The 27,951-nt window shown below is 45.7% G+C and overlaps 2 protein-coding genes and 1 long non-coding RNA gene across 6 annotated transcripts; 2 read left to right on the top strand and 1 right to left on the bottom strand.

The window, feature by feature from the left end:
- Nucleotides 1-5,546: 5,546 nt before the first annotated feature.
- LOC127297519 (uncharacterized) lies at nt 5,547-6,486 on the top strand. The gene is made up of 3 exons (XM_051327844.2): nt 5,547-5,809; nt 5,901-5,976; nt 6,086-6,486. The coding sequence occupies exons 1-3, from the start codon at nt 5,693-5,695 to the stop codon at nt 6,469-6,471; spliced, it is 579 nt and encodes a 192-aa protein (XP_051183804.1). The 5' UTR covers nt 5,547-5,692; the 3' UTR covers nt 6,472-6,486.
- Nucleotides 6,487-9,115: 2,629 nt separating this feature from the next.
- On the bottom strand, nt 9,116-10,664 carry LOC139830746 (uncharacterized). The gene is made up of 3 exons (XM_071819537.1): nt 10,431-10,664; nt 10,252-10,327; nt 9,116-9,447 (listed from the first exon to the last, which is right to left on the bottom strand). Exons 1-3 carry the CDS (start codon nt 10,545-10,547, stop codon nt 9,272-9,274), a joined length of 369 nt encoding a protein of 122 aa, XP_071675638.1. The 5' UTR covers nt 10,548-10,664; the 3' UTR covers nt 9,116-9,271.
- Nucleotides 10,665-10,956: 292 nt separating this feature from the next.
- Nucleotides 10,957-16,111, top strand: LOC127297518 (uncharacterized). Of its 4 annotated transcripts, none has more exons than XR_007849215.2 (5): nt 10,957-11,647; nt 11,772-12,081; nt 12,175-12,325; nt 14,286-14,909; nt 15,021-16,111. It is a non-coding gene; the product is annotated as an uncharacterized lncRNA (long non-coding RNA). The 4 variants fall into 4 exon arrangements; XR_007849212.2 differs by having other exon boundaries at nt 12,175-14,909; nt 15,021-15,125; nt 15,781-16,111; XR_007849213.2 differs by having other exon boundaries at nt 12,175-14,909; nt 15,021-15,705; nt 15,806-16,111.
- Nucleotides 16,112-27,951: the final 11,840 nt, after the last annotated feature.

Raw genomic sequence — 27,951 nt, 5'->3', positions numbered from 1 at the left:
TACAACCTTATTGTCACTCATTAAATGTTTTCTCAACCAACTGCCGAAAGTCTCCATGTGGGCCTTCCTAATCCAGGATTCAGGCTTCCCAGGATTGTCCGAGCGTAAAATATTCTTGTGTTTCTCAAAGTACGGAGCCACCAAGCTGGAATTGGTCGAACTGTGTGGTGTGCTTCGATCGAGAGAATGGCCGTCCATACATATCATTGATTTCCTTCCGATCGTGCCTTTTCCACTTAGTCTCCCCTCGTGCCGCGATTGAGGAAGACCAATCGGCTTAAGGTCGAACAAAGTCAACACAAAACTCAATTACCTCCTCATTTCCATAGCCCTTGGCGATGCTTCCTTCCTGGCCTAGCACGGTTACGAACATATTTCTTTAATACTCCCATGAACCTCTCGAAGGGGAACATATTGTGTAGAAATACAGACCGAGAATGGAAATCTCATCGACTAGGTGAACCAGGAGGTGCGTCATAATATTGAAGAAGGATGGCGGGAACACCAACTCGAAACCCGACAAGACATTGGATCACATCGTTCAGAACCGTGGTAGAACTTCTGGATTGATTACCTTCGAGAGATTGCATTGAGGAATGCACATAGCTTCACAATGGCTACTCGAACATTTTCCTGCAGGAGCCCCTCAAAGCAATCGGAAGCAATTGCGTCATAATCACGTGCGCTCGTGAGACTTCGGGTTTTGGAACTTTTTCTCCGCCATGTTTATTATTCCCTTTATATTGGACGAGAATCCCGACGGGACCTTCATCGCTCGGGCATTCAAAAAAGATGACCTTCTCTTCTTTGGTCGTAGCGTAGCCGGCACGACCTTGAAACCGTTCCGGATGCAGGTCATCGGGTCTTTCAAACTTTTGCTGTCCCGCCGTGCTTCCTTTGTATCATTTGACTTCCCATACACGCCCAAGAAGCTTAGGATGTTCACGCAAATATTCTTCGTAACGTGCATCACGTCGATTGCGGAGCGGACTTCTAGGACTTTCCAATATTCTAGCTCCCGTAATATAGATTTCTTCTTCCACATGGCTACGTGCCCGTCGGCTCCCTTCGAACTGATTGTCCGCCAGACCCTTTCCAAAGATGACTTTCAAACCCTTGACCATATCAAATACCTCAAGACCGTGTGTTCGCAGCTTCGGCCGGTGATCTGCCTTGCCGTTGTAATGCTTGCCTTTCTTTCTTCTTGGATGACCTTTCGGAAGAAATCGACGATGCCCAAGGTACACGTTCTTCTTACAATTTGGCAAATGTACACTTTCGGTCTCATGTAAGCGGTGCGTGCATGCATTGTATCCCTTATTTGACAGTCCGAAAGGTTACTAAGAGCAGGCCAATCGTTGATGGTTACGAAAAGCAACGCTCGTAGGTCAAATTCCTCTTCTTTGTGCTCATCCCACACACGGACACCAGGTCTGCCCCACAAATTTGTAAAAGTTCATCAACTAATGGCCTTAGGTACACATCGATGTCGTTGCCGGGTTGCTTCGGACCTTGGATGAGCACTGGCATCATAATGAACTTCCGCTTCATGCACAACCAAGGAGGAAGGTTGTAGATGCATAGAGTCACGGGCCAGTGCTATGGCTGGAGCTCGCTCGCCAAAAGGATTCATGCCATCCGTACTTAGACCAAATCTTATGTTCCTTGCGTCATGCAAAATCTTTGAACTCTCTGTCGATCTTTCTCCATTGCGTTCCATCTCGGGGTGTCTCAACTCCCCGTCCGACTTACGGTCCTCTTTGTGCCATCGCAACAACTTGGCATGCTCTTTGTTCCCGAACAGACGTTTCAACCGTGGTATTATAGGAGCATACCACATCACCTTGGCGGGAACCCTCTTCCCGGGTTTCTCGGCCCTCAACATCGTCACCGGGTTCATCGCCTCGATCTTATAACGCAATGCGTTGCATACCGGGCATTCATTCAAATTCTCGTATTCACCGCGGTAGAGGATGCAATCGTTGATGCATGCATGTATCTTCAGAACCTCTAAACCTAGAGGGCAGACAACCTTCTTTGCTTCGTACGTACTGGCGGGCAACTCGTTATTCTTTGGAAACATATTCTTCAACATTTTCAGCAAGTTTTCAAATGCCGAGTCAGCTACACCTGCCTGTGCCTTCCATCTCAGCAAATCCAGCAGTGCAGCCCAGCTTTTTCAGACCATCATCGCATCCGGTACAGCGCCTTCCGTGATCCTCTAACATGCGATCCAAATTCTCCCTCTCTTTTTCAGTTTCGCAGCGTCTCCGCGCATCAGCAATGGTCCGACCAAGATCATCAACGGGATCATCACGTGCCTCTTCTTCACCTTCCCCTTCACCTTCCCCTTCACCTTCAGCATCCTCCATGAAAGTATCACCGAAATGAGCAAGATAGCTTTCATCGATGAAATCATCCCCTTCGTCATCTTCTTCCATTAGAACCCCTCTTTCTCCATGCTTGGTCCAACAATTATAGCTTGGCATGAAACCGTGCCGGCTGTGCATGTGAACATCTCTTGAGGAAGAGTAACCCTTCTGATTCTTACATTTAACACATGGACAGATAACAAAACCCCCCTGCTTGTTCGCATTAGCCACTACGAGGAAATCTTTCAAACCCGCACTGAACTCGCCGGAGAGTCGGTTACCGTACATCCATTGTCGATTCATCTGCATTATTATAATATAAAATATATAATTAACCATCATGCATTTGTTAAACTAACTAGCTACAAACAATATAAATTAAACAATGAACTACACACACATGCAAATTTTATCAACGACACATCAAAGGTTCAAGTTGCTAACCGCGATCGAGGAGGAAAAAATAAATGAGAAAGCTCAAGTGTGGCTCCAACACTTCATATCATGTTTGTTTCATGCTCTTGGGGCATTTCATCAAACACCTTATGTGCATAAGAGGAACCAAAAGCAAACCTAACACCCACTTGTGAAGCTTGTGAAGAGAATGGCACCAAATGGCTAAGTGTTGGCTGCTGGATGGGTATATATAGGGGAGGGGCTTTAGTCCCGGTTGGCCTGGCCAACCGCGACTAAAGACCCCCCACGTGCACCGGCTGGCCACCGAGCGCCTGGGCCCAGGCCTTTGGTCGCGGTTCTCCTCCCGAACCGCGACTAAAGGTACCATTAGTCGCGGTTCCTGCAGCATCGCGACTTATGGGGCTCACCCGAAGCCTGTTTTTCCACCAGTGCATGTGTGATAAGCCCTTTGACTGTTGGCGTTTCTTCTAATCGCGTACAAAAGCAAAAACACTCACAGTCCACATTTTGATTCTCCTGGTAGTTTTCTGGAGGTCCCATCTCTGCATTATTGAGATATAGAAAAAAGTCTACAATGTAGACTTAAAATTTGTTCTTAAATATTTTACATTCTAGTTTTTAGTTAACAATAACACTAAAAACAAAATGCTTTTGCTCTTTTCATTTGACGTTGGTATTTTCAATGTAGCTTGGATTGGTTGTTCATATATTTAAGTAGTAATAATAAATGTAATACTAGTTTGTCTTGGTTTTTTTCTATAATATAGACTAAATCATAACAGAGGGAGTATATACCTATTTCCGCACGCCCAATAAATGTGTGTTATTACCCATTTCTCTCTCGGTAGGTGGCAAGTCTTTTTTCCAATAACAAAATAAATGCCCACTTGTAATTCTCAGCAAGGTTTAAAATAGAAGGTTTAAAATAGAACGCTATTTCTTTGCTAATAGTATGCTATAACATATTTGGACAGTGCACGCTATATTTTATTAATTTTGTTCGCCGCTATTTGCAAAATAGCATGCAATATCACGCTAAAACGGGATAGCGTTAGCTAGGGGTGTAAACAGATAGGATAATTTATGCACCGAAACCGGCCCCGAATCTGTTTTAAGGTTCATATGACAAGTACAAGTACCCACCAAAGATTGACGAGGGCATGTCTTGAAGTTCTGTGAGATCCAAGTGAAAGTAGCCCCGGCAGAGACCCTTAATTTCTCACCCCTCTTGTTTATAATCTCATCAGGAGCCTTGCCAATAAGGTCAAACATCTTGCCACGCCAGTCTTCACAAGATGTGTCGATACATAGTGGCTTCCCCTCAATGGGGAGTGCAAGTATCATCGACATGTCCTGCAAAGTCACGGTCATCTCACCGGTTCGGAGGTGAAAACTATGCGTCTCCGGTCTCCACCGATCAACAAGAGCAGTGATGGCGGAAGGGTTCATGTTCGGTGTCCGCCGGGTCACCATATGGATGAATGGAAGTAGACCTAGCGGCTCGATGTACTCCGTGTACCGCTCATCGTATGGCATCTTCTGTAAGGACGAGGCCTCGTGACACCTAAGTCGGAGGGGTCCAAAGACCTACACAAATAGAAGCCTCGTTATTACATATGCATATAGCATTGGAAAACAATATGTACCACTAGATTTATTTCTATTACCTGCTTCTTCTCGGACATTAAGTACGCACGGTGTCTAGTATCGTAGTGAGGTTCGAGAAGCGACATCCTACACATATGTGAGCAATAGTAACAACATAAGAGCTAATATGTGAGCAAATGTGACAAAATATAAAATAATATGTGACCATGTCACTACAAAATCTAGCACACAAGACCCAAACAATATTAACACAAATGCTATTCACATCCTACAAGATAAAAAATGGGTATAAATTTCTAGATATCTTGATGAACTAGGGTTTCCCAAAAGCTATATGTGAGCATTTGACTTCAAAATCTAGGCCACAAAAAAACTAAACAATAGTCACACCTCTTGTTATGGCCATGCTACAATATTGGTTTCTAGAACTATTGATGAACTAGGTTGCCAAATTTCTTCACATTTTCGAATAAAAGAGATGGGGATTGAGAGGGAAAATACCTTGGAGATAGGTGGGGAGCAAGATCCCGGATTGGAGGAGGAAGAGAGGGTGGGTTGGAGGAGGGACGGAGGGGAGACGGCCGCCGCCGACGACGCCGCCGCCGCCGCCGTGTGCCTCCCGCGCCGCCTGGAGCCTCCCGCGCCTCGAGCCTCCCGAGTCCTGGAACCCTAGCGAAAAGGGACGAAGTGGCCGGGTCGGGCGGGCACGGGCGGCCTTATGTGTGCGCTGCCGCGCCACCGTGCCACGGGCGTTGCACGTGTACGTGCCGCGCCCCCGCCCGGGGCGTTGCACTACCGCGCACTGGGGCCCGCCAGGCCACGCTGGCACGCCTGCCGCGCCGAGACGTATGGCGTGGCACAGACGATTGCAACGCCGTGCTTGCAGGCGCGGCACGCGAGGGCTATTTCTGCGAAATAGTTTCGCCGATGGTCCATTTTTGACATTCCTTTCGTCCATGGGCTATTTTTGTCGAATTACACGACCAGGGTGGCATTATAGGATATAGCTGCTCCCGGAATATCTACACTAAAAGTAATGTCTACTAGTTTTTTTATAGCTTAAGTAATGTCTGGTACTAGTAGTAGTTTCACCAAAAAAAAGAACATGTACGTATTACGGGCTGCTGAGTGTTGCTCTCCTGGCCCATCTAAGCCCAACAATAACTCTGTTCACGTGACCTTCGCCGCTTCCCCAACCGGAACTCCTCAACGCCGCCGCCGCCGCCATCAGCCGCAAATTGTAGCGTATCCTCCCCGTAGTCGTTTTGCCCCCTTCTTCTAGCGTATCCGAAGGGATGAAGGCCGGGAGGAAGAACCTGCAGCGCGCGTGCCAGGACGGCTCCGCCGTCACGCTCGCGGAGGGCGAGAGCATCATGCAGGTCGTCACGCTGCGCGGCTCCAACCTCATCGAGGTACACGCGCTCTTCTCCAGGCCTCCGAGCCTCTTAAAATCTCGCTTCGTCCCGCCCGCCGATCTCTCACTCGCACGTGCTCTGTTGTTAGGTCACGGACGGCGAGGGCGTCAAGTCCCTGGCCTTGTTCCCGGCCAAGTTCCAGAAGAGCTTCTGGATCAAGAACGGTGAGTGGTTAGTAACGACATGGTTCGTTTGTCAATTACAGGAGTACATACTTATGGTGAACTTGATGTGCACCTGATGGGTTTGCTTATGCCTGCTCTGAATGTGCAGGGAATTTTGTGGTTGTGGATGCTAGTGGGAGGGACGAGGCTCTCGAGTCAGGAAGCAAGATAGGCTGCGTCGTGTCGCGGGTCCTCTTTCATGAACAAGTTCGTGCTCTCGAAAAATCCGGCAGGAGTACTTGTACTAGCGAAAAGGGACGAAGTGGCCGGGTCGGGCGGGCCTGGGCGGCCTTATGCGTGCGCCAGTGCCGCGCCACCGGCGCCGGCGTTGCACGTGTACATGCCGCGCCCCCGCCCGGGGCGTTGCACTACCGCGCACTGGGGCCCGTCAGGCCACGCTGGCACGCCTGCCGCGCCGAGACGTATGGCGTGGCACAGACGATTGCAACGCCGTGCTTGCAGGCGCGGCACGCGAGGGTTATTTCTGCGAAATAGTTTCGCCGACGGTCCATTTTTGACATTCCTTTCGCCCATGGGCTATTTTTGTCGAATTTGCCACCCTGGTCGGCCCTTAGAAGACGCCGCTCATCCCAGGCGGGGGCGCTGGGCCGGCCCCAGTATCTTATCTCTCATTTCGTTTTTTTTTCGAATTCTTACAATTTTTTAATTTGAATAGTTTTCAAATCTAACATATTTTCAACAAATTTTGGATCTAAGTTTTTTTTTCAAAATTTGAACAAATACAGAATCTGAACTTTTCTCAAAATTTGAACATATTTACAATCTTAACATTTTTCGAATTTTAATATTTTGAACAATTTTCGAATTTTAAGAAATTTCTATTTTGAATTTTTTGAATTTCAACAATCTTCAAATATGATCATCTTTCAAATTTTAAAATTTTCGAATTTTAACATATTTTAAATTATAACAATTTCCGAACCCGAAACAGAAATAAAACAGAAAACCTAATAGAAAAAAAAGAACAAGAGAAAAGAGCAAAATTCATAAAATGCGAATTGGGACTGGCCCATATAGGGGTGTGCGGCGCCAGGTATACACCGACCTGGTCGATGTATAGGATTTGCCAACATTACTGGGAGGTACTATATGCCGACCTGATCGGAGCCGACCAAGACCCGCACACCCCCTGTTTTTCCGTGAATACCTATCTTATATTGTCTATATATTTGTGTTGAAAGGTTGCTGAAATATACTATCAAAATGCTGCTGAAATATAGTAAAAATGTTGTTGAACTGCTGCTCATTGGTTGCTGAGAGCATCTCCAGTCGCGTCCCCCAAACCGTCCTCCAAACGGCGCCCGATTGAGTGTTTCGGGGACGTGTTTCGTTCGTGCCGCGTTTGGGGGACGTCGCTCCCCAGCCGCGTCCCCCAAACATCGCCGCCAAATATTAAAATTCTTTTTTTTTGTTTTAATAGATAGAAGAAAACTCTGTACTAATATTCAAATCGGTGCAACATAAACAAATTACATATAAAATCTTCGAAAAAACATAATCAAATTACATATAATTTTTTTAAATTACTTCTTCTTCTTCTTTGATGGCCCCGCCTCGTCGTCCTCATCACGGTGGTGCTTCCTGCTCGTCACCTCTTCCGAAGAGGCGGTGTCGGTCGACGCGTCGGAGGAACTTGTGTCCTCCTCGTCGTCGCTAGTGCTCGCCGGCTGCGCCTTGACCTTGGCCTTCGCTTTCGCGTCCGCCTCCACCTTAGCACGGGCCGCCGTCGCCTCCTCAGACCCTTCCTCCTCCGCCTCCTCCTCCACGGCCTTCCATTCCTCCGCGTTGTCTAGTGGCGGCTGGGAATCATCACCGTTGTTGGGCGTCCGGACTCTATCCCACCAATGACGCCATCCTGGAGGTTTGCCCTCGCTAGATGTGTCAGATGGAAGGCCCGAGATGTATCTCATCGTGAGAAGCTTGGATGAATAGCGGCCGGTCGAAGATCCGAAATCTCCTATGTACGGGTCTTATTGAGCGCGGATAAACGGAGGCGTAGAAGTCGAAGAGAGCGGCGGTTGCTCTTCCAAGGAGTTCGCGCTCCATTCCGGTGGTTGGCGCGTCGGTCGACGCGGTTGCCAATGCGACGGTTCCCCTTCCCGGCAACTGCACCGTCGCTACGTAGGCGGCGGTTGAGTATCCGAGCCGCTAACGCGTCGGGTCCGCGCCTCCTCGCCTCTCATTTTGTTGTGTCCGGTGTGCCCGGAGCGCCCCCTGTGTAGCGGGGACGGGCTCGGGGCGCCGGACACCGTATTGGGCCGCGTCGGACAAAAAGGGCCTTTGGGGCGCGCGGCTGAGAATGACTTTTTGTCCGACGGGCCCCAAATACCTTTGGGGGACGGTTTGGGGGACGCGCCATGAGATGCTCTTAATAGGCTGGGTTAAAATGGTGCTGAAATGATGTTTAAACGGTGTTGAATGGAATGCATTGACGTGTGAAAAGGTAAGGGTATCTGCGTCTTTATTTGAGAAAGTTAGTCTCAGTTAGTCACTAGTGGTAGCTTGGCATTGAAAAACTGAAAAGAGTGGTATTTTCGCACTTTGGTTTTCAAGTTTTGTATTTTGACACTTTTGGTTTCCATATGTGGTATTTTGGCTATTATCTTCAACATTTCCCCCTCGACCACTTGCCTCTCATGTTCTGAAGATGAAGATATTGACAACCTGATGTTCCTATGCCCCCAAGCAAAAGAAGTTTGGAACTTCTTCCACCGAGACTTCGAACTTGTGTGATTCGCTGATATCTCACTCACACATGACCACACCTACGAGGAAGCCAAGATCAACACCATCATTGCTTGGACCGTTTAGAAAAGGAGAAATGCTCTCTCTTTTAACGGAATAGTGGAGGATCTTCCCCTGATCTCCCGGTGATGTATTGAGGATATTAGACTTTGGGCTTATCGTTTATCCTAATCCCTCTTCTACCTCTATTCTTAATTTTTGGTGTAATAGCTATGATTCCCCGAACTTTTTCTCTTGCGTTCTCCGCTCCTGCCCTCTAAAACTGTTGTAATGTCCCTTTGATTTACAACCTTTGGGAGAGGTTAATATATTGTTTAGGCTGGCGCAAACCCGCCGTAGTCTAGGTAAAAAAAACAAGGGTTCCATACAACAATAGAAAATGAAATTACAGTTCCATACAAATTGGAGAGGACAGTTCACTTCATAGCTAGCAACTAACATAGATGGCAGTTCTTCGCTGCAACACATAGGCAACCATACATAGTTCGCTGAGCTATCACGTACGATGAAGAAGGGAAATAGCAAGGGCCTATTGCCAACACACACCGGGCATACACACACTTTCGACTCGCATCGCTGCAAGAGCTTGCAGCGCACAGACGGGAGCTGAGAGCTCGGAGCGAGGGGACATGATCACGGACGGACCCGGAGCTGAGAGCTTGTAGCTGCTTCCTCTGTCATGTGCCAGCTCCGTGTGTCCTGCACCTGCATAAGGTGGAGAGGGACGGGATGATCATGGCTACACAAAGAAACCTAGCCGAAATATACATAAAAATAACTAACTAACCCCTACCACCATCAAGACGTGAAGGTGAGCCCCGATCCCCGGAGCTTTCCCTCGACAATGGCATCCATGCGGCGGGCCATCTCAGGCGTCATATGGTTCACCCAGTCCCCCACGACCCCTTTCCTGAAAAAGCTTTGGTGCGCAAACTTAAACTGCCCAATGCTTCCTGTTTTGTTCCCTTGGAGGCCTCTCATGCTGCCTATGCTGCACAGCTTGGCAATTTCCATCGGCAACTCCGCCGTCTCCTCGGCTGACGAGAACGGCGCGCCCAGGAACCGCGCGAGCTCTCGGACGGTACCGACCGGATCGACTAGCATCTTCTCGTACCTCAGAAACAGGACTCCCTCGGGTCTGACTTTGCTCGCACTCCAGTATCCCAGGACATGGTCCCAGAATGGGCCGTTGGGGTTCTTGCCATCACATGTCAACTCGAACACCTCCGAGAAGGAGAAGTTCACTCCAGCGCGATGCAGGTAGTGCCATAGCGAAACAATCATATCTTTGGGCTCCCTACACGACACATACACCGCGCGAGCGTCTTCCCTCGTTGGTAAACTAAAATTATCAAGAGAAAGGAAAGAAACACGAAATTCCCTGCACATTCAGAGCAGGCATAAGCAAACCCATCACGTACGCATAAGCACACACAAGTTCACCATAAGTATGTACTGTAATTGACAAACGAGCGAAGATTCCAAGCCATGTCGCTACTAATCACTCACCGTTCTTGATCCAGAAGCTCTTCTGGAACTTGGCCGGGAACAGGGCCAGGGACTTGACGCCCTCGCCGTCCGTGACCTAACAAACAGAGCACGGCGGCGGCAAGCGAGCGAGTAAGAGATCGGCGGGCGGGACGAAGCGAGATTTTAAGAGGTTCGGAGGCATGGAGAAGAGCGCGTACCTCGATGAGGTTGGAGCCGCGCAGCGTGACGACCTGCATGATGCTCTCGCCCTCCGCGAGCGTGACGGCGGAGCCGTCCTGGCACGCGCGCTGCAGGTTCTTCCTCCCGGCCTTCATCCCTTCGGATACGCTAGAAGAAGGGGGCAAAACGACTACGGGGAGGATACGCTACAATTTGCGGCTGATGGCGGCGGCGGCGGCGTTGAGGAGTTCCGGTTGGGGAAGCGGCGAAGGTCACGTGAACAGAGTTATTGTTGGGCTTAGATGGGCCAGGAGAGCAACACTCAGCAGCCCGTAATACGTACATGTTCTTTTTTTGGTGAAACTACTACTAGTACCAGACATTACTTAAGCTATAAAAAAACTAGTAGACATTACTTTTAGTGTAGATATTCCGGGAGCAGCTATCTTTACTATATTAAATGGCTAGAGGTGGTGATATGGTTGGTACGTCCTGCTACTCCTGGAAAAATCCACGCCTCTGAAAAAAAAACAGCGTAAATGTTAAAACGCGGAGTGGGAAAAGTGGAAACCAACCAACAATGAACGACCCACTACTCCACGACTCTGCGCGTCTGCTCCTTCTTGTTCTCGCCAACCAGCGCGGCGAGCGCACGTGTGTCCTCCGCCGCCCCGCTTCCTTCTCCCCTATGGCAGCGGCCGCGCACGATGGAGGGTCACGCCGTCGTCATGCCGCAAGCCGCCTGTGTACCCGCAACTGTTGATGCCATCCTTCATATGCTGCTCCCGATCCCTGTCGCACGGTGCTACTCATTGCCAACCGCCATCGCCGGAAGGACCGCGGTCGCTCAGTCGCAGCCGTGGGGAGGAGTCCCCTCGTCGCTCAAGGTGCGCTCTCTTCTTGCCCCTCTCCGTCCTAGCCGGCGCCGTTGGCCACAGGAAGACTCTCCCCCTCTCATCTTTGGTTATTTTGTGCTACGAGGTGCTTGATGAAATTACGGTATGATACTTGCGTCCATGGAGAACTCCTTCATCAGTCATCACTGTCGGCCTTCTTTCCGATGCTCGGCTGCAGTGCCGGCGCACACTTCGTCCGTCGAACAACCTTACAACCGGGTTCCCAACCTGACGCCAACGTACACGTTTGAACCCCTCCGTGATTCTCACTCCGACGATGACGACAGTGAGTACTAGACGACGGACACACACAAGTCCCGGCTGCTCCACTCCAACAAGCTGAAGCTCGGATCATTTCAGTAAGCAAGCACGCTGCATTTGCCTTTTCTGTTCCACCTCGCATTTGGATTTGATGTTGAGACTGCCTGCAGCTCTTATGCTTTGTAGCATGAAAGATGAGATGATCTTGATTTACCTGAACAGGTCAGCGGCAATGGTGGCGAGGAAGTGTGCTTGGTCGGAGCTCCAAGGTGGTGCTTCGCGTTGGGCGTCTCCAGGGAGCAGGTGTGCGATGTCTTCTTGGATGGTAAATTGATGGCCTGTTCTGTCACACATTATGCAGATAGTGAAGTAGTGGAGAGGCAATGCTATTGCCGTTTTCGTCAAAAGATGAAGCAGCCACCGGACACGCCGCCTCGCCGTCCATCGTGCCATCCACCAGCAATAATGGAGGGTGTGCACATGAATTCTTCCTTCTCGGCGCTTCCTTTTGCCGCATCTTTGGGTGCATAAGGTTACTATGCTCCTCCACTCATCGATATCTTCTTCGTGCTGCTGCCACTTTCTCTGTGGCTTTGATTGATCGATCCATGTATGAATTTGATAGCCACGGGGGTCGACAACGAGACAAAACAACGAGATGGTGGTTCTGGAGGAGTCGCAGAGATGTTGGCGAGGTACACAACGGACCGGCATCCGCAAACTGGTGCTCGCATAAGCTATCTCGGCTTGTCCAGGAGGTATAGAAATTTGAACTGGTAAGACCTTGTTTGGTTCAACATTCAATCACTAAATCGTTTTGGATGTCTCACCAAGGCATCAAGGAGAAGTCCAAGATTCAACATGGAAAATCATTACTACATATTCCGAATTCCTTGAGTAGTCTTGTTTCAGCAGCTTGATGTGCTTTATATATATGGAGCATCGTTGAATATCGTCACTACATATTTATACCGACTAATTTGTAGGAGCAGCCTATGATTCAACATGAAAAATCTTAGGAAGTCATTCTTTAAATGAATATGTACAAACATTAGTTTCCAACCCAGCGAAGTCTGCTTATATCTATTGTTGATACTACTAAACAGGAGGTTGGCAGCATTCTGTTTGTTCTTCATATTACCTTCTACCATTGCATAGTGAGATACACGCTTGTCAGTTTGAATGTTGCCCCATATGCAAAACGTATTTGCACTAGATTCGTTTGGACCAGTTATTTCTGAAAACTTGAAGCAACCCCATAATCTCTAAATTAAGGCAGGTCAGAAATGTAGAACAACCAATGTTTCTTTTTGAAGGCATCATTACCCTTGCTTTGTTCTTTGTTGCTTCTCACTATGATGCCATTTTTTTCCTTGAACATGATTTATCCGGTTTTACCTATGTACCTATGGGCATTATGATGGAAAATTCAGCGAAGATTAGATGTTTTGAAACGCAACTGTTAATTACTTTATACTACCTCACCAGCCGCACTACATCACAGTGGGATATCACAACAATGTTGTACACAGATAAAACTTCAAGAAATAAAGATGTATTTTGCGGAGACGAAAAATTGTAATGTTGTACACATATAAAAGATTCTTTAGATCTCACACTTTATATATAGCTTGACCCTTGTGTAATTTGCAGTTTACTGACTGTCAGTATTTCATACATATATAATCTGATTCTGAGAGAACACTCAGATTTCTTGATCCATGTTACTATGTTAGTAGTAGATATAATTGTTGTTACAGGATACAGGCAATTTCTGAAATCATTCTTACCTTAGCCTGATAATCTGAATGGTGTGTAGATTAATAAAATGGAAACCTTGAATCTCCACATGATTCTGTAAAAGGATGATCTTATCACGTTAAGCATTACAAATAAGATTTGAGTTTCTTCTGAAACCATAAATCTCTGTGAGATGTACTAAATCGGCACCTTTAGGTTCATACTTCACTTATTATACTACAAGTTATCCATTCATATAGTGCTGAATTACTTTTTTCCTTTGTTCCTAATGCTTGATGATAAAAACATGAATGGGATTGGAAGTTCTGTTTAGCTCATAGCTCATGAAATAAAGTTCTGCTTAGGTCACTGTTCTGAATGAACATGCACCAGTTGCTTGACATAGAGTCAGTTGTGCCGCATTTTCAGATTTCCAACGTAAGACTGTAACAAGGAGAAATCATGACAAGCATCAAGAAAAAAAATCCTCAATTGCTCATTATTTGGTTACCTATTCAAGGTACATGCTTCTGGGATTTTGTCTTCCGTTTTGCTTGTGGGATGCACTGATGTATGAAGTGATGTGAGTTTCCTGAACGTTCCATTTAGAAAGTTTTCTGATGAATGTTATTATTAACCTATCTCCAGTTCTGAAAGTTCCATTAGAAAGTTTTATGCTGAAAGTCAGACTACAAATAGTGTGCTCTCATATTTGTGCTTAGACTATTGCTTTCTAGCTCTCATATTCTGAGCCAAATTGCTTTCCTTCCTTTCCTATGCATTATTGCCATGGATTTGTCAAGAAGAACTCAATAAAATAAAATAAAGGTTTAGTGAAAATGGATATTTTTTTTGCAGTTTGCTTTACCCTCTTCTTCCGGCACATGTAACTATATGCTCTGAATAACTTTTGACATGTTTAAAAGCCATAGAAGTAGGTTACTAGAAACTATATATGATTGGTATCCCCCGAGATATTATTTTGAGAACCCCCAGGAGTTCCCCGCGTCATTCCATTAAGCATCAGAGAAGAAATAGATTTACAAGAGAGCAATGGCTTAAGTGCCGTAGAAACCACAGGTGGCCGATGGCGCGAGAAGCGATCGCAACACACGGCACAGAAACGGGACAACCAAGGGCTATCCTCTCCCCTACCCACGTCTGTCCTCCCCGATGCTGTGGCCAACAGCCAAGGCCGTCGTAGTGAGAGCATTGAACAGACACACATTCCTCTCCAACCAAATGGAGCGGATGACTAGCAGCACCAAGGAGTTGAACGCCTTGCTCATGCATCGAGGGGCAGCGGTAGCGGCGTCAGGCCACCAAACGTGCAGCGACAATGCGGGGTAGGCATAGGTATTTGCCAACCAAGGTGATGGAACGCACAAGTCTAGACGGCCACGGCATACGGGCATTGCAGAACGAGGTGGTCATAGGTTTCGGCCGCCGCATTACAGGGCGGGCAGGTGCCATGGTTAGGGAGCCCGCACTGCTGCATCCTATCAGCAGTCCAACACCTTTATCGGAGAGCAAGCCATCCATGAAAGCGAAACTTCGCTGGCGCGAAGGAATGCCACAGCTGGGCTGCGCGGGGAGGGCGATCTGTCCCCCGAGATATTTGTAAGTTTGTATTCCTCATCTACTACAATGCTCTGTAATCCTGCCTAAATGATGGTGTATTTTATTTGTTAATATGATTCTTTTACAAGTAAACATGTCATTAATTTGCAGATGCCTGACCAAGGATTAAGCCCAACATGTCAGATGTATTGCACACGATCTAGAGGAACTCATGTGAGCAACAAAGTTAGAAGCTACACTCTCTCCCTTCTCGGGGTAAGTCAAGATGGCTATGCACACTTTTTTGCATTAAAAAATGCATTGTTACTAAAAGTTGATAGTTGTTATCAATCATATTTGTTTCACCTGTCTAGAGGCAATATTAGTATGTTGTATGCATGAATCTGAAAGTACTCTCTGCACCAGCAAATGATGATAGCATTAGTCGTGTTCGGACATTTACCAAGACTTGTGTACCAATATGTACTAACATCGTAGGTATATTATGTTGAGTGAAAGAATACACCGTTTGTAATTTGTACCTATGTTGGATGAGAATACGTAGAAAACAATTATGTTTTCTTTGTTATCGACATAACACATCACATGTATGAACCCAGTGTATGTTACATGACTTAAGGGTAGACATTTGCGACGAATAAAATAAACTCGAGACTAAACATTATGTTTTTAGCCCATCAGTTCAATTAAAGGGCTGTCATCTTGTTATTTTTTCCTAAGTGCACTGGCCAATTGTAGCGGCGGGGGAGAATCAGGAGGGAGAAGAGGCGGTACCATAGTTTATTATTTTTTTGTCAAGAATGTGTTTATAAGTGAATCACACCCACCTCCAGAGGTATGGTATCAATATGAAACCTGCCAGATTTAGAATTCTCTAATTGTTTTTATTTGGACGTGTGTGATTTGCTAGATCTCATGTTTGGTGGACGCATCAGGGTTCAAGAGATCCTATTGTGGGTTGGAGCTTTGAGCTGACGGCGGGATCTCTATAGTGCAGAGAAACTGTGAGCTAAAGATCAGTCGTGGTTCTTCCAATTCTTACTTAGAGTGGAAAACATACGTTCAGGCACACCCTCTTTGCTAGATTATAAATAGGTATGGAAATTATGCTTGGATAAATTTATCTAAAGTTGTAGATCAAACAGAACCTTATACTCATTTTTTATGCTGTCCACATTTCTCGAAGGTCTTGTATATATACGATATGGCATCATTGAGTTTGTAACGCATGGTGTACCACATCCACCAGTCAATTTGATAAAAAAAAAACTGATTTTTTTTATTAATGTTTGTATTTTTGCTACCTGATTTCGGAGGTTTCTTATGAGTTGACTTACGACCCTCTATGCTTAAAAACAAAGGAATGAGAGAAAAATAAAACCTCCTTTAGCGTTTCTGAATATTGAAACAATATTTCAAAAACTTGCTAGATATTTCACAATTCCGAGGTGGGAGTGGAAACCGCCATAATTACTATTGTTGAAAGTAGGGTGATGATTATTGAAATACCTCTGAAGTCATCGGCTATGTGAACAAGTATAGAGATATGCAATACTTGGAGAAAACACCAGTGCGCAATGAGGAGTGGCACATTGATAGAGTATGGTGACTATGAGGTACAATGTCAGGGTTGTTAAAGTGGGGACACTACGAAGCACAATGGTTGCGCAATGGTGAAAGAGGTGAAGTCGAGGATCTTGTGATAAAAAAAGTGCCAATAGATAAAAAAAGCATGATTTGTAGTTTGAGTAATGCAAATTTCATGCTCTTTTCCTCGTCTAGATGGTGTTATCGTTGAAATGTTCGAATATCCACGTGTATTGTGTTTATAAGAGTATAATTTTTGAGAATCCGTAGCAGCGCACGGGCATTCAACTAGTATCCTATAATGCCACCCTGGTCGGCCCTTAGAAGACGCCGCTCATCCCAGGCGGGGGCGCTGGGCCGGCCCCAGTATCTTATCTCTCCTTTCGTTTTTTTTCGAATTCTTACAATTTTTTAATTTGAATAGTTTTCAAATCTAACATATTTTCAACAAATTTTGGATCTAAGTTTTTTTTTAAAAAATTTGAACAAATACAGAATCTGAACTTTTCTCAAAATTTGAACATATTTACAATCTTAACATTTTTCGAATTTTAATATTTTGAACAATTTTCGAATTTTAAGAAATTTCTATTTTGAATTTTTTGAATTTCAACAATCTTCAAATATGATCATCTTTCAAATTTTAAAATTTTCGAATTTTAACATATTTTAAATTATAACAATTTCCGAACCCGAAACAGAAATAAAACAGAAAACCTAATAGAAAAAAAAGAACAAGAGAAAAGAGCAAAATTCATAAAATGCGAATTGGGACTGGCCCATATAGGGGTGTGCGGCGCCAGGTATACACCGACCTGGTCGATGTATAGGATTTGCCAACATTACTGGGAGGTACTATATGCCGACCTGATCGGAGCCGACCAAGACCCGCACACCCCCTGTTTTTCCGTGAATACCTATCTTATATTGTCTATATATTTGTGTTGAAAGGTTGCTGAAATATACTGTCAAAATGCTGCTGAATGCTGCTGAAATATAGTAAAAATGTTGTTGAACTGCTGCTCATTGGTTGCTGAGAGCATTTCCAGTCGCGTCCCCCAAACCGTCCTCCAAACGGCGCCCGATTGAGTGTTTCGGGGACGTGTTTCGTTCGTGCCGCGTTTGGGGGACGTCGCTCCCCAGCCGCGTCCCCCAAACATCGCCGCCAAATATTAAAATTCTTTTTTTTTGTTTTAATAGATAGAAGAAAACTCTGTACTAATATTCAAATCGGTGCAACATAAACAAATTACATATAAAATCTTCGAAAAAACATAATCAAATTACATATAATTTTTTTAAACTACTTCTTCTTCTTCTTTGATGGCCCCGCCTCGTCATCCTCATCACGGTGGTGCTTCCTACTCGTCACCTCTTCCGAAGAGGCGGTGTCGGTCGACGCGTCGGAGGAACTTGTGTCCTCCTCGTCGTCGCTAGTGCTCGCCGGCTGCGCCTTGACCTTGGCCTTCGCTTTCGCGTCCGCCTCCACCTTAGCACGGGCCGCCGTTGCCTCCTCAGACCCTTCCTCCTCCGCCTCCTCCTCCACGGCCTTCCATTCCTCCGCGTTGTCCAGTGGCGGCTGGGAATCATCACCGTTGTTGGGTGTCGAGGGTGCTCCTCGGCAATGCCCTCCGATAGGGGCTTAGGGTTGATGGAATCCTGCAAGCTGACACGAGACATCGGTACACAGACAAGCGGGGAGAGCGATTTACCCAGGTTCGGGGCCCTCGATGAGGTAAAACCCTTACGTCCTGCCTGTCTGTTATTTGATTATGATGAAAACAGGTTACAATGGGGTGCCGAATACTTCGGCTGAGATCTAGTCGAGATTGGTGTTGCTAGGGTTACCTAGCTCTAAGCTTTTCCTGGCTAAGGTTGCTAAGATTGTTCGTGTTCTCCAGCAGCCCCTCTCATGGCCTTTATATAGGAGGCCAGGTCTCAAGAGGTCTAACCGAATACGACTAGAATTACAGTAATTTAGATCCAATCTTTCCTTGTTTGTTCGCTCTCTTGTCTTGCCTGTCAAGGAATCTTCTGGTGCGCCGGCCTAGTGGCCCATCTAGCCTTCAGGTGTCTTCATGGGCCTCCAGTTGATCAATACAGGATAGGGCAACGTCGGTTACTCGAAGGGTAATGCCCACGTCAGTAGCCCCCGAGTGTCTAGCCGAAGATAATTCGGGTAGAGACTAATGCATGTTTTCTCCTGACATTCTTCTCCTTCATTGCTTTTGTTCATCTTGATTATGCTTCATCTTCTTTTTATCGGGTGCGCTTCAGCGCTCCCGATGGGAGTAGCCCCCGAGTCTAGGTATGGATGCTTGCAATCCGTGCATAGACTCAAGTTGTACTACTCAAATACTTTCCTCTACCGAGATCTTCATAAGTCATCCGATATATTTTCTTTATGCAAAGGATAATGAGTAACGTGCCCAACTGTTGTTTGGTTAACTGCCGATGGCAAAACACCGTTACCCTACACAGAATCAAGTCCCCGGGCATGATCCTGGAGTGCAAAAAACTTCTATCGGGTATGCATCACGAGCTCCCGATGGGAGTAATAGCCCCCGAGTGCCTGGGTGCACGCGCTTTGCAACCGAGTGCTGACTCAAACCTTCTTCCTTCGACTGCCCATTTTGTCGAGTCTTCATTTTATCGGGTACGCGTCAGCGCTCCCGATGGGAGTAGCCCCCGAGTCTAGGTACGGATGCTTGTAATCCGTGCGTGGACTCGAATCCTTCATCCGATAACTTTTTATGTTTCCTTCGAATGCTTCCAAATTATGACGTCATTGCTGACGTGTAACTGCTGCAGGCTGATTTGACGGGCCCATCATGACGAGCTAGCCCTAGCCCTGCTCAATCAGTTTTTTTAGGGCTTGACCACTATACGCGTAACGACCGAGGTGGCTCCTCGATTTTCGCGCAATCGTAGGCGTAGTGGGCCGTCAATTCCTTCCCTTCCTCAAGCGCCACGTGCTTACTTCAATTTTTCCTTGAAATCTCCAAGGGACAAAAAGTTCTCAATTTTCTCCACGGTTCCCGCAGCATCTCCTCATTCTCCCTCTTCTTCCTTCTTTCGCCATTGTTGCGCCGCCGCCACAGTTTCAATCTTCATCAGATCTCGCAATGGTGAAGAAGAAGAACACCGCCGCCGCTGCTAGCTCCACCAGCGGAGGTGCCGCTGCCAAGTCCTCCTCTTCTCTTCCGAAGGGGAGCGCTCCAAACGCCCCTCCCCCAGCTCCGGCGCCGCCGCTCGCCGGGCTCGATGGCCAAACCCTGGGACCGGGTAGCTTCAACCGTCACCAAGCGCGACGAAAAGAGGTCTCAAAGCTTAGGATTGATATCCTCCGACGGGAGATGTGATCCTTCCAGTGCGATCTCTCGGCCGATCCTCCGCTGGATTTTCTGTGATGTTCTTATCTTTTCTTCATCGAGGCCTTTCACTCCCCACTCATGGATTCCTCCTCCATCTCTTGCGGACGTATGAAATCCAATTGTGGCAACTTACCCCCAACTCAATCCTCCATGTTGCTGTGTTCATCACCCTTTGCGAGGCGTTTTTGGGCATTGAACCTCATTTCGGGCTGTGGAAGAAGATCTTCTATGTGAAAAGATACAGCAGTAGTAATGGGTACTTTGTCACCGGAGGAGTAGGTTTTGTTGCTCGCTCAGAAGTTAATTACTTTAATTTTCCAATGAGAGAGTCTGTGCAAGGATGGAGGTTGAAATGGTTTTACGTTAAAGATTCCTCGTCACCCGAATGTCGACTCCCCGCTATGCCGACGTTATCGAAGCCAAGCCCAAGGACTCTTGGAAGAACATCCTCTCAGCCGACGAAAGGACCTCAGCCGAAGAATTGTTCGCCAAATTCCTTCGAATCAAAGAGGCCGACGGCCAAACTATGATTGGTACGGAGGTGACAGCAGTTTTCCTGAAGCACCGAATCCAACCAGTCATGGCCAGAGTTCACCCGATGTGGTTGTACTCAGGTCCAAAGGATGAGACCAGGAACAATGCTGCCGATCTATCAGAAAAAGAGCTGCTTGACGAAGTTCGTCGTCTTACTTCCTTCAACCAGGAAGATTCGATTCCGCTGATCTCTTCTTATGCTCCCCTTGACGTTGATCATCCACCATCAGGGGTATTTTCCTTTTTTCACATCTCTATTATAGCTCCTTGCTTAGCCGACATGATTACCTTTGTTCTTACTTGTCATTCTTCTTTGCCAGATCCCTATAGCTTCTGAAAATACACGTGATTCACCGGGTGATACCTCTGAGGGGAAAGGCTCCTCGATCCCAGTAGATTTCCACACCATCGATCAAACAGGTTTAGAGGATGAATATAATGGTCCAATGAATCTTGAAGTTGCCCGCGCTGATCTTCCCTCCTCAGCCGATAATACTTGTATCGCAGATGGATCAGTGCGTAACGTCGACACTGATCGTGATACATTTGTTGATGCAGCTGCGGATGGGGTCAGAGCTTCTCCTGCGAAGAGATCAACCGGCGGTTTTGCCGATGAAGATGATCTCTTCGACATGTAAGTAGTTCCTTTCTGAAAGTTATACTGTGCCTTTTTTACCTTCCATACTTCTGTTATAATCACAGTCGACTATTTACTTTTGCAGTGACGAGGGCTTTATCGAGCCTCCTCCTAAAAAGGCCAAATCTGATGCTGTTTCGCCGGTCGTGGTGGCTTCCGAAGCTTCGGCTCCTAAGGCTGCCCCCATGGCTCAAGCATCGACTGCGTCTTCCCTTTCCAAAGGGAAGGATATTTCTCCAACTGCTGCTACTGCGGCTCCTTTTTCTGTAAGTCCTCTTCTGATCTTAATACAAATTCCTTGGAGCGTGCCCTGTTTAATTGTTTTTCTTTCTCTCTTTAAGGACCTGCGTGGCTGATACGTCTCCGACGTATCGATAATTTCTTATGTTCCATGCCACATTATTGATGTTATCTACATGTTTTATGCACACTTTATATCATATTCGTGCATTTTCTGGAACTAACCTATTAACAAGATGCCGAAGTGCCAGTTCCTGTTTTCTGCTGTTTTTGGTTTCAGAAATCCTAGTAACGAAATATTCTCGGAATCGGACGAAATCAACGCCCTGTGTTCCTATTTTTCCCGGAACCATCCGTAACACCCGAGAGCCGCCAGAGGGGAGCCCCGGGGGCCCCACACCACACCCTGGCGCGGCCGGGGGGCCGCGCCACCCTATGGTGTGGGCCCCCGTAAGCCCTCTGCGCCGCCTCTTCGCCTATATAAAGCCTCCGTCGCGAAAACCCTGATGCGTTCGACGAAACCCACAGAAACCTTCCAGAGCCGCCGCCATCGCGAAGCCAAGATCTGGGGGACAGGAGTCTCTGTTCCGGCACGCCGCCGGAACGGGGAAGTGCCCCCGGAAGGCTTCTCCATCGACACCGCTGCCATCTCCACCGCCATCTTCATCACCGCTGCTGCTCCCATGAGGAGGGAGTAGTTCTCCATCGAGGCTCGGGGCTGTACCGGTAGCTATGTGGTTCATCTCTCTCATATGTGCTTCAATACAATAATCTCATGAGCTGCTTTACATGATTGAGATTCATATGATGATGCTTGTAATCTAGATGTCATTATGCTAGTCAAGTGAGTTTTACTTATGTGATCTCCGGAGACTCCTTGTCCCACGTGTGTAAAGGTGACAGTGTGTGCACCGTGTGGGTCTCTTAGGCTATATTTCACAGAATACTTATTCACTGATGAATGGCATAGTGAGGTGCTTATTTATATCTCTTTATGATTGCAATGTGTTTGTATCACAATTTATCTATGTGCTACTCTAGCAATGTTATTAAAGTAGTCTATTCCTCCTGCACGATGTAATGGTGATAGTGTGTGCATCCGTGTTAGTACTTGGTTTATGCTATGATCATGATCTCTTGTAGATTGCGAAGTTAATTATTGCTATGATATATTGATGTGATCTATTCCTCCTACATATGCATGAAGGTGACAGTGTGCATGCTATGTTAGTACTTGGTTTAGTCTTTTGATCTATCTTACACTATAAGGTTACTAAAATATGAACATTGATTGTGGAGCTTGTTAACTCCGGCATTGAGGGTTCGTGTAATCCTACGCAATGTGTTCATCATCCAACAAAAGTGTAGAGTATGCATTTATCTATTCTGTTATGTGATCAATGTTGAGAGTGTCCACTAGTGAAAGTCTAATCCCTAGGCCTTGTTCCTAAATACTGCTGCGTTACTACTGCTTGTTTACTGTTTTACTGTGTTACTACTGCTGCAATACTACCACCATCAACTACACGCCCGCAAGCTATTTTCTGGCACCGTTGCTACTGCTCATATATATTCATACCACCTGTATTTCACTATCTCTTCGCCGAACTAGTGCACCTATTAGGTGTGTTGGGGACACAAGAGACTTCTTGCTTTGTGGTTGCAGGGTTGCATGAGAGGGATATCTTTGACCTCTTCCTCCCTGAGTTCGATAAACCTTGGGTGATCCACTTAAGGGAAAACTTGCTGCTGTTCTACAAACCTCTGCTCTTGGAGGCCCAACACTGTCTACAGGAAAGGAGGGGGAACGTAGACATCAAGCTATTTTCTGGCGCCGTTGCCGGGGAGGAAAGGTAAAAGGTACTCACACTCCGGACCTCGGCTACTAAGCTATTTTCCGGCGCCGTAAGTACTCAAAGCTATTTCCTTTAGATCCTGCAATTGCATCTTTTTGTTTCTTGTTTACACTAGTAAGGCATAATGGAAAACATCTGTGAGCTTTTTATTCTATTTCCTGAGTCAAGACATGAATGGTTTAATGCGAAAATTAAAAAACCCATGGAATCTTATTTGCATGCTGGTAGTAATATTAGTATGAACGCTTTGAACACCATTGTTGATAATGATATAGAAAGTTCTAAGCTTGGGGAAGCTGGTTTTCATGATCTTTTTAGTCCCCCAAGCATTGAGGAGAAAATTTTCTTTGATGATACTTTGCCTCCTATTTATGACGATTATAATGATATTGGTCTTTTAGTGCCGCCTACTATGGAGAGTAATTTTTATGATGATAATACTATGCCTCTTACACTTGATGAGAATAATAATGATAGCTACTTTGTTGAATTTGCTCCTACTACAATTAATAAGAATAACTATGCTTATGTTGGGAGTAGTAATAATTTTATGCATGAGACTCATGATAAGAATGCTTTATGTGATAGTTATATTGTTGAGTTTGCTCATGACACTACTGAAAGTTATTATGAGAGAGGAAAATATGGTTGTAGAAATTTTCATGTTACTAAAACACCTCTCTATGTGCTGAAATTTTTGAAGCTACACTTGTTTTATCTTCCTATGCTTGTTACTTTGCTCTTCATGAATTTATTTGTGTACAAGATTCCTTTTCATAGGAAGCATGTTAGGCTTAAATTTGTATTGAATTTGCCTCTTGATGCTCTCTTTTGCCTCAAATACTATTTCTTGCGAGTGCATCATTAAAACTGCTGAGCCCATCTTAATGGCTATAAAGAAAAGAACTTCTTGGGAGATAACACATGTGTTATTTTGCTACAGTACTTTGTTTTTATTTTGTGTCTTGGAAGTTGTTTACTACTGTAGCAACCTCTCCTTATCTTAGTTTAGTGTTTTGTTGTGCCAAGTTAAGCCGTTGATAGAAAAGTAAGTACTAGATTTGGATTACTGCGCAGTTCCAGATTTCTTTGCTGTCACGAATCTGGGTCCACCTCCCTGTAGGTAACTCAGAAAATTAAGCCAATTTACGTGCATGATCCTCAGATATGTACGCAACTTTCATTTAATTTGAGCATTTTCATTTGAGCAAGTCTGGTGCCATTTTAAAATTCGTCTTTACGGACTGTTCTGTTTTGATAGATTCTGCCTTTTATTTCGCATTGCTTCTTTCGCTGTGTTGGGTGGATTTCTTTGTTCCATTACCTTCCAGTAGCTTTGGGCAATGTCCAGAAGTGTTAAGAATGATTGTGTCACCTCTGAACATGTGAATTTTTATTATGCACTAACCCTCTAATGAGTTTGTTTCGAGTTTGGTGTGGAGGAAGTTTTCAAGGGTCAAGAGAGGAGGATGATATACTATGATCAAGAAGAGTGAAGAGTCTAAGCTTGGGGATGCCCCGGTGGTTCATCCCTGCATATTTCAAGAAGACTCAAGCATCTAAGCTTGGGGATACCCAAGGCATCCCCTTCTTCATCGACAAATTATCAGGTTCCTTCTCTTGAAACTATATTTTTATTCAGTCACATCTTATGTGCTTTGCTTGCAGCGTCGGTTTGTTTTTGTTTTTTGTTTTGTTTGAATAAAATGGATCATAGCATTCACTTTATGGGAGAGAGACACGCTCCGCTGTAGCATATGGACAAGTATGTCCTTAGTTTCTACTCATAGTATTCATGGCGAAGTTTCTCCTTCGTTAAATTGTTATATGGTTGGAATTGGAAAATGATACATGTAGTAATTGCTATAAATATCTTGGGTAATGTGATACTTGGCAATTGTTGTGCTCATGATTAAGCTCTTGCATCATATGCTTTGCACCCATTAATGAAGAAATACATAGAGCATGCTAAAATTTGGTTTGCATATTTGGTTTCTCTAAGGTCTAGATAATTTCTAGTATTGAGTTTGAACAACAAGGAAGACGGTGTAGAGTCTTATAATGTTTTCAATATGTCTTTTATGTGAGTTTTGCTGCACCGGTTCATCCTTGTGTTTGTTTCAAATAAGCCTTGCTAGCCTAAACCTTGTATCGAGAGGGAATACTTCTCATGCATCCAAAATACTTGAGCCAACCACTATGCCATTTGTGTCCACCATACCTACCTACTACATGGTATTTCTCCGTCATTCCAAAGTAAATTGCTTGAGTGCTACCTTTAAAATTCCATCATTCACCTTTGCAATATATAGCTCAGGGGACAAATAGCTTAAAAACTATTGTGGTATTGAATATGTAATTATGCACTTTATCTCTTATTAAGTTGCTTGTTGTGCGATAACCATGTTCACTGGGGACGCCATCAACTATTCATTGTTGAATTTCATGTGAGTTGCTATGCATGTTCGTCTTGTCTGAAGTAAGAGAGATCTACCACCTTATGGTTAAGCATGCATATTGTTAGAGAAGAACATTGGGCCACTAACTAAAGCCATGATCCATGGTGGAAGTTTCAGTTTTGGACATATATCCTCAATCTCAAATGAGAAAATTATTAATTGTTGTTACATGCTTATGCATAAAAGAGGAGTCCATTATCTGTTGTCTATGTTGTCCCGGTATGGATGTCTAAGTTGAAGAATAATCAATAGCGAGAAATCCAATGCGAGCTTTCTCCTTAGACCTTTGTACAGGCGGCATAGAGGTACCCCTTTGTGACACTTGGTCAAAACATGTGCATTGTGATGATCCGGTAGTACAAGCTAATTAGGACAAGGTGCGGGCACTATTAGTACACTATGCATGAGGCTTGCAACTTATAAGATATAATTTACATGATACATATGCTTTATTACTACCGTTGACAAAATTGTTTCATGTTTTCAAAATCAAAGCTCTAGCACAAATATAGCAATCGATGCTTTTCCTCTATGGAGGACCATTCTTTTACTTTCAATGTTGAGTCAGTTCACCTATTTCTCTCCACCTCAAGAAGCAAACACTTGTGTGAACTGTGCATTGATTCCTACATACTTGCTTATTGCACTTGTTATATTACTCTATGTTGACAATATCCATGAGATATACATGTTACAAGTTGAAAGCAACCGCTGAAACTTAATCTTCTTTTGTGTTGCTTCAATGACCTTACTTTGAATTATTGCTTTATGAGTTAACTCTTATGCAAGACTTATTGATGTTTGTCTTGAAGTGCTATTCATGAAAAGTCTTTGCTATATGATTCACTTGTTTACTCATGTCATATACATTGTTTGGATTGCTGCATTCACTACATATGCTTTACAAATAGTATGATCAAAGTTATGATGGCATGTCACTCCAGAAATTATCTGTGTTATCGTTTTACCTGCTCGGGACGAGCAGAACTAAGCTTGGGGATGCTGATACGTCTCCGACGTATCGATAATTTCTTATGTTCCATGTCACATTATTGATGTTATCTACATGTTTTATGCACATTTTATGTCATATTCGTGCATTTTCTGGAACTAACCTATTAACAAGATGCCGAAGTGCCAGTTCTGTTTCTCTGTTTTTGGTTTCGTAAATCCTAGTAACGAAATATTCTCGGAATCGACGAAATCAACGCCCTGTGTTCCTATTTTTCCGGAACCATCCAGAACACCCGAGAGCCGCCGAGAGGAGCCCCTGGGGGCCCCACACCACACCCTGGCGCGGCCAGAGGGGGGGCCGCGCCGCCCTATGGTGTGGGCCCCCCAGAAGCCCTCCCGCGCCGCCTCTTCGCCTATATAAAGCCTCCGTCGCGAAAACCCTGATGCGTTCGATGAAACCCACAGAAACCTTCCAGAGCCGCCGCCATCGCGAAGCCAAGATCTGGGGGACAGGAGTCTCTGTTCCGGCACGCCGCCGGAACGGGGAAGTGCCCCCGGAAGGCCGTGAGGGATCTCCTTAGGCGCCTCAGGCAAGAACTGGTAGTCACCAGGGTCACAACATCAGGGACTTCTGGGAGAACAGGAGGGACGTCAGCGACAGAGCTTGAGAAGCAGACGTTGCTAACTAAGTACGCCACCCCGACGAACCTCCAGAGCCCAGCTCCTGCAGTTGGCTCAGAGCTGGAAAAGCAAGCATGGCTGGCTAAGTACGCCACCCCGGCGAATCTTCAGAGTTCAACTCCTGCAGCCACACGGCCGGATCAGATCAGCACCATACTAAGAGACCAGTTCGGCATGGTGCCGAAAAGGAGGGCAATCGGCTATTCCAAGCCGTATCCCGACGACTACGAGATGATCCCGCTACCACCCAAATATCGGCTCCCTGATTTCTCCAAATTCAGTGGATCGGATGGTTCCAGCTCCATCGAGCACGTGGGCCGATATCTGGCACAACTAGGACCGGCTTCAGTGTCGGATCAACTACGCGTGAGGTTCTTTTCACAGTCCCTCACGGGATCGGCTTTCGGATGGTACACCTCGTTGCCACCAGACTCCATCCGGTCTTGGAAGCAGTTGGAAGAGCAGTTCCATACGCAGTACCATTCAGAGGCTTCCGAGTCCGGCATTGCCGATCTAGCACAACTACGTCGAAGCGCGGGAAACGGTGACGAGAATACATCCAGCGCTTCAGGAATCTTAGGAACCGATGTTATTCGGTTCGTTTAACTGAAAAAGAAGCAGTCGAGTTGGCAGTAGCAGGCCTTGCAACACAGCTCAAGGACATGGCCTCCCAAGCAGATTATCCCTCACTGGCGCACATGGTTCAGAAACTATCGGCATATGAACAGCGCCACCCGGACCTGTACCAAGACAAGTTCA

The sequence above is a fragment of the Lolium perenne genome, chromosome 4, assembly GCF_019359855.2.
Source record: "Lolium perenne isolate Kyuss_39 chromosome 4, Kyuss_2.0, whole genome shotgun sequence".
Classification (NCBI taxonomy): Eukaryota; Viridiplantae; Streptophyta; class Magnoliopsida; order Poales; family Poaceae; genus Lolium; species Lolium perenne.
This window is presented reverse-complemented; position numbering and strand designations above follow the sequence as displayed.

Bases quoted from the DNA above. Each gene is read 5' to 3' on its own strand.
- LOC127297519 (XM_051327844.2), top strand. From the start codon at position 5,693: ATGAAGGCCGGGAGGAAGAACCTGCAGCGCGCGTGCCAGGACGGCTCC. The intron at 5,810-5,900 runs GTACACGCGCTC...CTCTGTTGTTAG, and splicing joins GCGGCTCCAACCTCATCGAG to GTCACGGACGGCGAGGGCGT. The intron at 5,977-6,085 runs GTGAGTGGTTAG...CTGAATGTGCAG, and splicing joins GAGCTTCTGGATCAAGAACG to GGAATTTTGTGGTTGTGGAT.
- LOC139830746 (XM_071819537.1), bottom strand. From the start codon at position 10,547: ATGAAGGCCGGGAGGAAGAACCTGCAGCGCGCGTGCCAGGACGGCTCC. The intron at 10,328-10,430 runs GTACGCGCTCTT...TCTGTTTGTTAG, and splicing joins GCGGCTCCAACCTCATCGAG to GTCACGGACGGCGAGGGCGT. The intron at 9,448-10,251 runs GTGAGTGATTAG...CACCTTATGCAG, and splicing joins GAGCTTCTGGATCAAGAACG to GTGCAGGACACACGGAGCTG.